At 37.5% G+C, this 14609-nt stretch overlaps 1 protein-coding gene across 8 annotated transcripts in view; it reads left to right on the plus strand.

Annotated features, from left to right (window-relative positions):
- GDPD4 (glycerophosphodiester phosphodiesterase domain containing 4) overlaps window positions 1-14609 on the plus strand; it is a 220157-nt gene that overhangs the window by 100693 nt on the left and 104855 nt on the right. For all 8 annotated transcript variants that reach the window (XM_077113504.1, XM_077113505.1, XM_077113510.1 and 5 more), the window contains one exon: window positions 13557-13778. In XM_077113504.1, coding sequence (XP_076969619.1) covers window positions 13557-13778 — 222 coding nt within the window. The remainder of the gene's footprint in view (window positions 1-13556; window positions 13779-14609) is intronic.

Here is a 14609-nt window from a genome sequence, read left to right on the forward strand (position 1 = left end):
CAGAGAATGCTGCAGCACCACGAAGCAGAGAGTCCGCAAACCAGCGACCTTTGGAGATGGAGAAGGAAAATACCCCCCAGGGACCTTCATGAAACAGAAAGCCAGGAGAAGAAGCTAGCAGATGACGCTGTGTTCATCGTGTGCCCTTCCAGATGAGAGAGGAACCCTGACCATGTTCACGATGTGCCTTTCCAGATGAGAGAGAAACTCTGTGTTCACCATGTGCCCTTCCACTTGAAAGAGAAACCATGAACTTCATCGGACTTCTTGAACCAAGGTATCTGTCCCTGGATGCCTTAGATTGGACATTTCTATAGACTTGTTTTAAGTGGGACATTTTCTCAGCCTTAGAACTGTAAAGTAGCAACTCATTAAATTCCCCCTTTTAAAAGCCATTCCATTTCTGGTATATTGCATTCCAGCAGCTAGCAAACTAGAACATCTAGATTTTATGTGGTCTGGTAGTTAGTCTTTCCTCTTGCTGCAGCTCCTCTATTAGGGCCAAGAAATGTATTCATGTGCCTTTTAGCCATTTGTATTTCCTCTTTTGAGAAGTGTCTGTTCGTGTCTTTTGCCCATTTTTTAATTGGGTTGTTTATCTTTTTGTCATTAGTTGAATAGTCTCTTTACTAGACCCTTGTCTGATATGTTGTTTCCAAATATTGTCTCCCATTTTGTGGGCTGCCTTTTTACTTTCTTGACAAAGTTCTTTGACGCACAAAAGTGTTTAATTCTGAGGAGTTCCCATTTATCTATTTCTTTCTTCAATGCTCATGCTTTAGGTGTAAAATCTAAGAGACTGCCTCCTATTACAAGTTTTATGAGACATTTCCCTATATTTTCTTCTGAAAGTTTTATGGCCTTGGCTCTAATGTTTAGGTCTTTCATCCATTTTGAGTTAATTTTTGTATAAGGTGTGAGATATGGATCCTCTTTCATTTTTTTGCATGTGGATATCCAGATCTCCAAGCACCATTTATTGAAGAGACTGTTCTGTCCCAGGTGAGTTGGCTTGACTGCCTTATAAAAGTTCAGTTGTCCATAGATGAGAGGGTTATATCTGAACACTCTATTCAATTCCATTGGTCAGTATTCTTATCTTTATGGCAGTACCATGCTGTTGTGACCACTGCAGCTTTGTAATATGCTTTAAAGTCAGGTAGTGTGAGACCTCCGACTTCATTTTTCTTTCTCAAGATATTTTTTAACTATTTGGGGCACCCTCCCCTTCCAAATAAATTTGGTTATTGATTTTTCTATTTCTGCAAAGTAAGTTTTCAGGATTTTAATTGGTATTGCATTGAATCTATAAGTCAATTTAGGTAGAATTGACATCTTAACTATATTTAGTCTTCCAATCCATGAACACGGTATGCCTTCCATCTATTTAGGTCTTCTGTGATTTCTTTTAACAATTTCTTATAGTTTTCTTTGTATAGGTCTTTTGTATTCTTGTATTTTATTTTTTAAATATTTTGTTCTTTTGGTTGCAATTGTAAATGGAATTTTTTTCTTGATTCCTTCCTCAGGTTATTCACTACTAGTGTATAGAAACACTACAGATTTTTGAGTATTGATCTTGTAACCTGCCACTTTGCTGTATTCATTTATTAGCTTTAGAAGTTTTGCTGTGGATTTTTCGGGGTTTTCAACATCTAATATCATATCATCTGCAAACAGTGAGAGTTTACTTCTCCTTTCCAATTTTCATGCCTTGTATTTCTTTTTCTTGTCTAATTGCTCTGGCTAGAACTTCCAACACAATATTGAATAACAATAGTGGTAGTGGACATGCTTGTCTTGTTCCTGATCTTAAGGGGAAAGCTTTCAGTTTTTTCCTATTGAGGATGTTGTTAGCTGTGGGTTTTTCATATATTCCCTTTATCATTTTGAGGAAGTTCCCTTCTATTCCTATGCTTTGAAGTGTTTTCATCAAGAAAGGATGTTGAATTTTGTCAGATGCCTTTTCTGCATCAATCAAGATGATCATGTGGTTTTTCTGCTTTGATTTCTTGATATGGTGTATTACATTAGTTGATTTTATGTTGAACCATTCTTGCATACCTGGAATAAGTCCAGCTTGATCATGGCAAATAATTCTTTTAATGTGCTGCTGGATTCGATTTGCAAGGATTTTGGTGAGAATTTTTGCACCTATATTCATTACAGAGATTGGTCTCCCTGCTTTCTTTTGTTTACAGCTTGCACAGAACATCTTTTTTCATCCTTTCACTTTCAAGCTAATTGTGTCCTTGGGTCTAAGATGCATGTCTTATAAACAGCATATAGATGGATTATATTTTTCAATCCATTATGCCAATCTGTATCTTTTAACTGGTGAGTTTAGTCCGTTAATGTTCAAAGTTATTGCTGCAAAAGCAGTTCTTGAATCTACCATCTTAACCCTTAGTTTTTATTTGTCAGATCTATATATTTTTTCCTCTCTCCCTTTTTTCCTTTAAATTACCCTTACTGGTACTCTTCACCTCTGTGCCACCCTCCAGTCTTCCCTCTCCTGTCTTTTTTTCTTCAGTTGGCAGGACTCTCTTTAGTATTTCTTGTAGCACTGGTCTCTTGTTGACTAGTTCCATCAGTCTTTTTCTTTGAAAATTTTAATCTCTCCCTCAGTTTTGAAGGACAGTTTGGCTAGATAAAGAATTCCTGGCTGGAAGCCTTTCTTATTAAGGATCTTAAATATAACATACCACTGCCTTCTTGCGTCCATGGTTCCTGTTGAGTGATCTGAACAGAGTCTTATGTGTATGTAGTAGATCACTTTCCTCATGTTGCTTTCAAGACTTTCTGCTTCTCTTCAACATTTGACAGCGTGACTGTTATATGTCTTGGAGCAGGCCTATTTGGATTTATTTAGTCTTTTGTAAGGGTTGAGAAGTTTTCCCCAATTATATCTTCAACTGACTTTCCAAGCCCTTTATGCTTCTCTTCTCCTTCTGGGACACCAGTGATTCTTATATTTGTGTACTTCTTGTTAGCCATCATTTCCATAAAATCCAGTTCAATTTTTTCCATCTTTTCTTGCCATTTGTTCTGTTGTGTGTTCTAGTTCAGTTGTTCTGTCTTCTAGGTCACTTATTCTTCCTCGGCTTCTTTGAATCTGCTATCATGTGTCTCTAGTATATTTCTAATTTTTTCTACTGTATCTTTTATCTCTGTGAAATCTGCCATTTTTCTATTTAATCTTTCTAATTCTACTTTATGTCCTTCTAGTGTCTTCCTTATATCCTTTATTTCTTTTAAATATTCTTGAGTAGTTGTTCCATATTCTGTGTCCCCTCTGGAGTTTTGATGTTTTCATTTGGCTAGGCCATTTCTGCTTGGATCTTCAAGTGCTCTTTAGCTTTCTGTTATATTTGGAGCATTTGATTATCTTAATAAGGTTATTTTGCAAGTTGGTTTCCTCACTCATCCAAAATTTTGTATTTACTTCTTTTTTTGTTGAAGGTTTTCTTTTGCACTTGGTTTGTCAGTAATTCCCCGCCAAATCAAGGCCCAGATCTCAGGTAGTGGGTACAATTCTACTTGAGGGTCTATTAAAAGCTAGGCCAGGGTGCACAAGTACTTCAGTGGTCAAACGCCTGCCCACAATGTGGGAGGCCCAGGCTTGATTCCTGGCCCATGCACTCGAATGATAATAATAGTAATAATAATAATGATGATAAATAAAATAAAATATGAAAAAAAACAAAAAAAAGATACCCCACATACCTCAACAGTATAGGCCCCAAAGTCAAAAGGAGACACTCCAAAATATATTGGAAATGAACTCAGACTGGTACCCACAGAAGAGAGAGAAAAATTTAAATCAATAAATAAGAAGAAATAAAATATAAATATATAAATAAAAATTTAAAAATATAAAAAAGAGTAATACTAATAAAAATAAATATAAAAAATATATTTAAAAAAGAAAGAAGAGGGCAGTGTGATAGTGGCTCAGTGGCAGAATTCTTGCCTGCCATGCTGGAGACCCAGGTTCAATTTCTGGTGCCTGCCCATGGGAAAAAGCAAAAAAAGAAGAAGAGGGAAGACTGAAAAAAAAAACTTGGGCAGATAGTGAGTTTGATAGCCTACACATACCACTTTTCACCAGCAGGTGGCTCTCCTATGGCACCTTCTACCCTCAGGGCTGCCCTTCCCCAACTAAGCAGCTGGTGGCAGGCTGAAAGATGGCATGCCCAGCAGAGGGGTTGCTCCCAGCCCATGGCAGCAGGATGGCTGGTCCTGGCATTTGGGAAGGGAGAGCTGGCTGCAGCACTTGGGGGAGTAGCCCCACTGTGCCCAGCACCCAATGGATCTGCCACACACTGTACCCAACAGTACAGCTATTTGTGGCACCTGACCAGGCAACCGCTCCCAGCAGCCAGGAGTGTGGCTTTTCATGGTAGAAGGCTGGGTCTGTCTCCTGGCTCCCCTCAGACACTACCAGCTATGGAGCCACTCAAGGAGGTTTCCCCAACCAGCCACTGGGGCAGGCTGGAGCAGAGGGTTGGTCTATGCCCTCCGATCTGCACCTCCCTGTGCACTGCCATGTGTCTCTGGTGGGAATCGTGGCAGGTCTGACCCACCTTGCTCTCCCCATCCCAACGCTCTTTCTCCTTCTTCCCCAAGAAACGCTATAGACCCTCTTCAATCACTCAACCCCCAGGACCACAGTTCCAGTCATTCCTTCCCTGTCCCCTAGCTTGTGCCATGGAGCAGGGGTGAATTCAGTCCACCTCATCTGCTATCTTCCTGGAAGTCTCCATTATTATAATAAATTTTTATGTTTTTTTTATAATTAATAGTTTTAATTTAGTATATTTAGGATATATCTGCAGTGTCTAGTTATACTATTACTGTGGCTACTGAGGAGTCTCCTGAAATTTGAGGTTGAAACATATGGTTACCTGGAGAACTTTACTTTAGAGTTTGATTGTGGAACTTTCTTTGCTTACATTGTTGCATGCCAGAAGGTACTATTTGTTGTCATATGATTTTTTGGAAGATTCAGTTAATGATAATGAATAAATTGGTTTTATTTGTGAGGATTAGGCTGGTGATTTTGAATATGTGTATATAAATGAAGAACACCCAATGAAAACAAAATAAGGCTGTTTTTTCAGTGCTTGCTAGTCAGCCACCATTACTTGTGTTTGGCAGAGATTCAAAGGCAGGCAGAGGAGTAGGAAGACTTTATAGTAGAAAAACGGGATCCCTCAGGTATGTGCTGATCAGAAGTTTTTGCAAGGGGAAGCTAGCGATGGGGTAACTAGAAGAGCATCCTATGTAATTGTTTACAGGAGCATATTTGGCATTCTCTGTTCGGTCCTAAGTTGGAAAGTGGGGGCCAGAATTAGGGAAACTGTGAGTTATTAACAAGTCCTAGCTATTTTGGGTTGATTGTTATAGGGATTGTAGTTGAATTCTAGGATGGTTGGTGTGGATAGTGGCCAGCTTCCTAGACTGATTGTTTCAGGTAGTGACTCAGATTTTCCTGGCTAACTGTTTGCTGCTGATAGTGGGTCAGAGTGTCTTGGTCATTGGACAATATTTTATATATTTGGTCTTTCATTTCCACCTTTTGGTCATTCTCTTGCTTGCAAGAAGTTGATCATTTCAGGGATAGCTAGAGATACAGATCTTCACTGCTTAGAGATTGTTCATTTGTTTTCATATCAACTGTATTGCAAGATCTTCTTTACCTCTTTGTTTTTGTATTATTATAGTACATCTGATGAAAGAGTGTCTGTATAGATATATTTAACACTATGGATAAAATGCAACAAACCAGCATCATGGTCAATTGGGGTCTTGGACCAACTTCTTGGGCAGATGCTGTCCATTGTTTGTGGTCATCTGCTTTTACTGAAGGTCCTGGATCAGCGTCTGCTTCTGAAGAACATTTGTTTCCAGAGGACCTCTGTGAATCCTCAGTTTGAAGTGTCTATTGGAGTAGTCTCCCAATTTTGTGGAATTCTTTAGTTGTAAAACATGAACCCAAGGATTGTCTCCCTGGAGTTTCACGGCTATTTTTGGTGCTAACAGTACCTGATAAAGTCCCTTCCAATGAGGCTCAAGAGTATTTTTCTCTGATGTCTCTGCCAACAGACATAATCTTCTGGTTAAAGGTTATAAAAAAGATGTCTAGAAAGACATTGTGGGAAGTGACCTTGTTGGTGATAGGACTGGTTATAGTATGTGAGTCCTTTGCAATATTTTGTTATGTCTGAATGTAGTAGGACAGAGTCTAATATCAGAGGTGAAAATCCTTAAATTCATGGGCCTTCCAGTTACCAATTAATAGGGAGATAATCATAAAGAAATGCTGAAATAACATTGCTAAATTAGATGCAAACTTGGTTAATATGCTATATGATAATAAAACCATAACTTTTGGAGTTAACTTCTCTACCAGATAAATTGTTTGCATATCTAATAAACAAATAATGATATTCATCTTTATCAGTTTTCTATACACTAAAATCCAAGTTTTCATTGTCTAGGCCCTAATCAATAGTAAATGGTAATTCAATCAAAGGTATATTCTCCAAGAGTCAGATGACCAGACCCTTGGGTGGGTTGTTAAATAATGGCTCTAGCATGATATTTCAAAGTCAAGCAGTCAACTTTTTGCCTCATTTCTAAGTTTTGAAATATTTAACACTCTCCTCTCATAATCATAAAAAATTTCTGAAGTTTTTTTAAGAGGCTGATCTCATTATGATTTGTGTTATTTGGCTTTCTTAATTTACATAGGTGCAACAAGAAAGGTTAATTAACAAGCATAAGGTTCTTTGTTGTATGGTCAACACATCTAGAGCCAGATAATATAACAACTTTAAGTCTATTCAATTAGGTTCTGTCTGGAGATTATGTAGAAAATTTGGGGTTGCATTTTTAATAACCCCTATCATTCCAGAGATCTTTTAAAAATCATTTTTATTTACAAAAGAAATTTATCCTCACCAGGGGTTGCCCACATATATATATATGTGGATGAATTCCTCTCTCCTTTTCCTCATCGGCAGTAACCTTCCTTACTCTCTGTAAAATTGGGACTCTGTACAACAGATACCAGACAGTTTGCTTTGGAAGACTTAGTGGCATAAGTTGCAAATATAAATTATAACTGTGTCCTTAGTAAGGACAGGGGCCTAGTCATAGTCATATCTGATTTAATGAAATTTATTCTCAAATATGACCTTCTAGATATGGCCCTGATTGCACAGCAACTTGTCCAAATATCCTGTTGAAAAGGAGGACAGATTTTTATTGAACCTATGCAGATAACTACATTGTCATGAAAAAGCAAGGGACTCACTAAAAATATTTGTTCCTGAATTCTGAAGGGTTGGAAAGAACAAGATACCTAGATCCAAAGAATGTTTTGCACAAGCTTAACTTAGCATTGGAGAAAGATCAAAAGGGAAAGGGCATTCTTGTATGCTCATCAGAATGTAAGACGTTAAAAAACAATGCCAACAAAATCCCAAAACGATAACCACAATTAGATTGTCCTTATCAGTTCATTCAATCTGGCATCGTTATCATCCTGCTCTACCTTGGGTTATCGATCCTGACTCAGTCCCCTAATACAATCTGTATACCAATGTGTCTACTCAAGATATCAATATTGGCTTATATTAAGAAGCCTGTTTCCACGAATTTATTCTTTGTATCAATAAATCAGAGTGTCTGTCACAGTCCTTTGAACCAAGATTTGTGTCTGTCCAATTTCTGGTCTGTATATTGTAGAAGAGGCCTAAAGACAAGAATGAAAATAAAGTTGAAACCACTAGATAATAAATCTGAATTAATCAAGTTAGTATATTACAGTAGCTAACAATATCAGAAAGGAGGAAACTAAAATGCTCTACTAGAGTATAATATATAATTATTTTAAAAAGATTTAGTCTGTGATCCTTGCAAGTAAGAACATATAATGTATGGACAGTGAAGACATTAAGAGATCTCCAGGGACTTTTAAGACATTCTGAAAATTTTTTTAATTTTCTAATCTCTGAAACGTATTTATATCATTAATATTTTGCCTGTCCAATATCAACCAGGAATGTAGCACTTTCTTTTTTATAGTTCCTGCCATATTGAGGGCTTAATAAACAGTCAGTTGTTACAATAGTGTTGAGCTATATATGGAACATGGACATTTTTATTTTTACTCTGGCCATGACTTGTGAACAGAAGTTTTCCTCCTGCCATAAACAACCAGAAAAAATATATGAAACAATAGTTTCAGATATAGGGCAATAGACAGAACAAAATTGATCCATGAGAGAAACAAGAGAGTCATGACTGGCCTTCTATTTTACCTTGGGTCACTTTCCAGGCTATAAAATAGGGAGGAGAAAATTAAGGAAAGCATGGCTGTCTTGTGGAATTGGTAAGAATGAGACTAGAGCTGTGGTGACGGCAGTTTTTAGAGAAGAAAATATCAGAGGGGAGAGAGCTCTCCAAAGAAAGGACGCCAGAACTCTGCATAAAGGTCTGCTTGATATGTTGTTGCTGATACGTAGGGTGCCCACACTTAGGGTGAAGCTCTACAAGGCTGGATGAAGAATTGTAAGGACGCTGTAAACGGAACCATTCTAAGAGCACATGTGGGCTGGGAAGATACTCAGGTTCTAAGTAGGCGGATTGAAGAGAGACTTTGTTGGACACCTGGGGTATTCAGTAAAGGCCCTAAAATGCCCTACCACAGTAATGGGGTAAACTAGTCCTAGGTTGAAGGCTGTCAGAGACTCATTCTAACAAAACATCAAGCTGATTTGCTAGTAATATCAAATGCGTGCCACAACACATATCAACACACTCTAAAGGTGAGCAACAATATCTAGATTTCCAGCAATATAATAGTTGCAATGTCCAGCTTCCCCACCCCAATTACTAAGCATACAGAGAAGCAGGTAAATGTAGATTAAAACCAAGAGAAAACTACTCATTAAAAAATGATCCAGAAATGACAGGGATGATAGAATCAACAGAAAGCATTTTTCAAAAAATCTGCACTAGAGAGGAAATGAGAGAGGGGCCAGGAAGAGTATCAGGAGCTTCTTCTGTGGCTTCACAAAGCTACACTTTCCTGACCTGTCCAATAAATGCAGCCCTTCAGCTGTCCTCTTTATCTCTGAGGAAGTATACCATCTTTGTGTCTTCTCTGCTGTGTTTGCCCTGGGCAGGTTTGACAATGGCCCTTCTCAGAGCTGGGCCTCCAGCTATCCAAAGTAACTAATCAGAAGCCATAATCAGTGATCAGCCTGTGGTGACCCTGAATGTTGGAGAGATTTTTATCACCAGCAAACTGCATCAGGGGTGGGACCCTGCTGCTGTGTTCTGTGAGAGTGTGGGCTGGGCAATGGTAACTGCCATGCGGAGAGAGCATCTTACTCACTTTACTGTAATTTTCCAGCCTCTTCCTTTTGCTCTTCCCTGGATGGTGTTCAATGTTTTATTGGACTTCAGAGTTTCAAAATAGTTGATTCAGACAGTTCTTGCCTGATTAATAACTGCTCTGATGGAAGGACTGATTCCTGGAGCTTCCTACTCTGACATCTTTCCACAATCATTCTCCAAGTCTTTTTTTTTTTTTAATGCCTCTTTGATCTGCTGTCTAGTGTCCTTTCCTTTCAGTCTGAAGAACTTCCTTTAGCATTGCTTGTAGGACAGACTCCCTCAGCTTTTGTTTATCTGGGAATGTCTTAGTCTCTCTTGCAATTTTAAAAGAAAGTTTTACCAGATATAAAATTCTTGGTTGGGAATTGTTTTCTATCATCGGCACTTTAAATATTTTGAATGTATCACTCCATTCTTGCCTCCATGGTTTCCGTTAAGAAATTGGCACTTAATCTAATTGGGATTCCCTTGTACCTAACTCATTGCTTTTCTCTTGCAGCTTTCAGAACTCTCTCCTTGTCTTTAGTATTGGACAGTTTGATTACTGTGTGTTTGGGCATGTTTCTCTTTGAATTTATCATTTTTGGAGTTCTTTGGGCTTCTAGAATTGCATCTTCACGACATTTGTTAAATTTGGAACATTTTCTGCCATCATTTCTTTGAATATTCCATTTGCTTCTTTCTCTCTTCTCTGGAACTCCCTTAATACATATATTAGTGTGCTTGATGGTGTCCCACAGGCCTCTTAGCCTTTGTTTGCATTTTTAAATTCTTTTTCCTTTCTGGTCCTCAGCCTATTCAATTGTCTTGTTGAGATCATTGATTCTTTTGCCACCTCCAATCTGCTGTTGAAATTTTTCATTTCTCTAGGAAATTTTTCATTTCACTTACTGTGATCTTCAACTACAGCATTTCTGCTTGGTTCCTGTTGAGAATCTCAAAGTGATTCCCATATTATATTGTTCATGCATTTTTTTCTTCATATCCTTTAGTAAGTTTTTCTCTGTGTTTTCTTTTAGCTTCTTGAGCATTTTGCAGATCATTTTTAAAACGTCTTTATCCCATGTATCCAAAGTCTGGTCCTCTTTATTGATGGAAAATTTTGAATTAGATCTCAGGGAAATGATGAACAAAACAAAACATGCAAATGTAAGAATCATTGGTGTCCCAGAAGGAGAAGAGAAGAGTAAAGGGCTAGGAAGATTAATGGAGGATATAATGGTGGAAAACTTCTTAACATTTCTTAAAGACATAAATACACAAATCAAAGAAGCCCAATGAACTCCGAATAGACTAAATCCAAATAGGTCTACCCCAAGACACATACTAATCATTCTGTCAAATGTTGAAGAGAAGCAGAAAATCCTGAAAGTAGCAAGAGAAAAACAATGTGCTACACACAAGGAAAACCACATAAGACTGAATTCAGACTACTTAGCTGGCACTATGGAGGTGAGAAGACAGTGGTATGATATATTTAAGGTCCTGAAAGAGAGAGATTTCCAGCCAAGAATTGTCCTTCAACACTGAGGGAGAGATTAAATTTTTCACAAACAAATGCTGAAAGAATTTGTCAACAAGAGACTGACCCTACAAGAAATACTAAAGGAAATCTGCCAGCTGGAAAAAAAAAGACAAGAGAGGGAGGTCTGGAGGAGGGCACAGAATTGAAGAGTACCAGTAAAGGTAACTTAAAGGATAAAAAGAGAAAGCGGGGGAAAAAAATTTAGATCTGACAAATCAAAGAATAAGATGGTGGATTCAAGAAATGCTTTTACGGTAATAATTTTGAGTGTTAATGGACTAAACTTACCACTTAAAAGATGCAGATTGGCAGAATGGATTAAGAAATATAATCCAGCTATATCCTGCTTACAAGAGACTCATTTTAGACACAAGGATGCAAATAGATTGAAAGTGAAAGGATGGAAAAAGATGTTCCATGCAAGCTGTAACCAAAAGAAAGCAGAAGTAGTTGTACTAATATCAGACAAATAGACTTTAAATGTAAAGACATCATAAGAGACAAACCTCCATTCTGAAAAGCAAGATAACTGCCTCAGGGAGATTCCCAAAGCAGGATCAGCAAGTCACTGTCACCTTCAAAGCACCCACAAGGAGTGCACACAGTGTTCATACCCAGTTAACTACTCAATGATTTTAAAAAGTCTGAATCTTCTCATATCATTTAAATTACATTATTGCTAGGCCCAAATATATTTCCAATAAATTTATATGAGGCAGTTGTCTTTTCTCTTTGTAAGGCAAGCGTTCATTTTCACCATTCCTTCCTTTTATCTGATAGTGTCATCCTGTTTTATCCATTTTTATGATTCAAAAATTAGTTGTCATTTTTCTAGGGCTCTTTTTTTATAGTTTTTTTTTTCTGTTAATTTCAACAGCTTCTCACATGCCTGTGTGTCTTCTATCACTTCTTGTGTTACAGCACTTTCTTGCCTTTAGGCATTTAAAATAAATCCACTTTTACTTTCTCCTTTTTAAAAAATTTGTTTACCCCCATATAACCCTTTAAGCCAGACTAGGCTTTGTTCTGGTGTTTGCTGTGATAATTTAAGTCTGTTCCTCATAACACCTTATTTGGTTTGCTGTCTTAACATTAAATAATGTAATTAATCCATTAATACTATACTAAGAGCAAGTAAACAAACCTAGGACAGTTTCTTGGAAGACCAGTGACTTCCAAATGAAATTTGTTATTTAAACATTCCCTGTAAAAGAAAGCACAATCTCTTCTTAATCTGTGGCCAGAATTATTCTGTGTTTTGGTTTGAGTAGATGAAGTGATTTTCTTTAAAAAATAAATGAGAGCCCAAATTATGTATCTATTACCAGGAAACCTCCATTCCAGAAAATTGCATGTTATTGGACTGTACTCATTTTTTCTCCATTTTTCACATTAAAAGCATTGTTATTATAAATGTTCCTTTTATGCTGTTTAATATAAATGCTATTAAAATAGCAAAAAAAAAAAAAAAAAGAGCTGTGAACAGAAAAAAAAGATTGAGTCTTAAAAAAATGTGATGCACCTACTGCACACTTCTGAGAGATGGTCTTTTATCACTCACTGCCTTTGGCCACAAATGATCTAAAACTGGAAAATGATAATAAAAAGTCATTAATTTAGTTAAATTCATTAATGTCATTAAATTTAGTGCGTGTGACTGCTATGTTTAAGATAAAATGCTGTGCACTGTAGAGAAAATAAGACACAGTTCCTGACATGAGAGAGCTACAGTCCAGGAGACGCAGTGGAAAGTAAGGGAACCAATGAGAATTATGCACTTTTTCTGTCCCAGACGTGTTGCCAGACCCCATCAATATTTTATTATATTTAATCTTCAAAATAATTCTGAGAAAATACATAGATCACCCCTTCCCTCTTCCATTTATATTTTGGGCAATTATGATTTTGAAAATTTAAATAATTTTACCTAGGTTACACAAGAGGAAGAATATTGGGCAAGGATTTGAACCTTGGTCTATCTAAGAATTACTAGTAATTTTAGAAGGCAGAATAAGGAACAATCATTATTCAGACATAAAAATGGGCAATAAGATTTGAAGGCATTAGTGTCCCTTTAGTTCAGGAATATTTAAGGAAAGCTTCATGAGGAAAATAGTATTTGCACTAGGCTTTGCAGCTTTGGGGTTAGTATTTTAACAAGTGAGTATGGCAGGGAAGAAAAATGAGTGGTAGAGCTGGGAATAAATCCAGTTCAGTCTGCAGCCGACGTCTGTGTTCTTTTCATTACACAAAACTAGAACAGTGAGAGCAAATATAGGAAGGCAATTCAACTGAAAAGAGGTCTATTACCCTGAATTATGTGAGAAAAGCTGAAAGGGCAGGTCAGGACAAGAACCTGTACAAATACAGCAGGTTCTGGGATGTAGAAGCAATGATTCTAAACATTAAAAAAACCTGTGGAGATTACACTTCATTTCTCTCCTTGGCAACTCTGATTTCAGGACCAGTGTTTTAGAGAGCGCCTGGTGGGTTGAATTGTAATGGAGCAAACTGGAGGTAGAGCTGGGTGTGGGACTACATAGTAGGAGAACTAGGACATGAGGAAATAAATGCTTTTGATGGGAGTCCATGTATTCTCTGATAACTTGTTTATTTTTAGCGTAGACCGTATTTCCAAATGAGATACCTATCAGAGGCCGATAAAAATAAAGCAAGAAATCAGACAATTCCAAAACTGAGTAATTTATTGGAACTTGCAAAGAAGGAAAAAAAACTTGTGATATTTGATCTTCATCGCCCTCCACCAAAACATCCTCTCAGAAGCACGTATGTCCGCAAAGTAGTAAGCGTGATCCTTGACTCTAAAATTGAGCAACATCTGGTATGTTATGTATATCTAAGTGTTTACGGTAGAGGTTGGGAGGTTGATAGCACATCCCAGGAGCACAGTAGTTGGACTTGATCAATGTTGTAGATCCTCCCTGGGATCATTAAATAATTTTGTTTCTGCTGGAAGTAGAGTATTGCTTATACAGTTAATATGTGGCAATCTGAGAGTGACCTAAATGAATTTATCTCAGTGAGGCAAAATGTTGAGGCCATTTGATATTCTGAAACAAATGAAATATCAACACCCTGTCTAGGAGGATTGTGTCTAATGACCATGTGATGTAACCTCCATCATCACCAACACAGGTCTATTAGGAAGGACCTGGGTTACATTAAGACTTGGAGGACTTGGCTTTAGTGGATGCTTAGGAAAGGCAGCTCATTCAGGTTTAAACACAGATTTGTCTATCATGTTTTTCAGAAGCAACTTTACATTTGGGCAGCCAATTCACAGAATTGTTCCAGATCTTTAATTATCAGAATATGGGAGAGTGCTATGAGTGAAACAGATTTTTGCAAATGGATGTATTTGCATTGATGAGTTATAATAAAATTCCCTTTGGACAAGAAATGACCCTTCTCAAAAATGATATTTTAGCATCATCAGCCAGAGACGTTTATGATTTCCACCTTTCATGCACATCTGCCCATTCCTCATCCACGTTCGGCTATTGTAAGGCTTTCTGTACACAGTGGGCCCTGACCCATGATATTAAATGGTGGATGAAGAGGGCCTGAGAAAACTTAGTTCCCGAAAAACCCTGGTGAAAGCCCCATCATAAGAGCTCATAAGAAAATGATATGCCAGGCTGACCTTTCCAGC

This window comes from Tamandua tetradactyla, chromosome 8 (assembly GCF_023851605.1).
Source record: "Tamandua tetradactyla isolate mTamTet1 chromosome 8, mTamTet1.pri, whole genome shotgun sequence".
In the NCBI taxonomy this organism is placed as follows: Eukaryota; Metazoa; Chordata; class Mammalia; order Pilosa; family Myrmecophagidae; genus Tamandua; species Tamandua tetradactyla.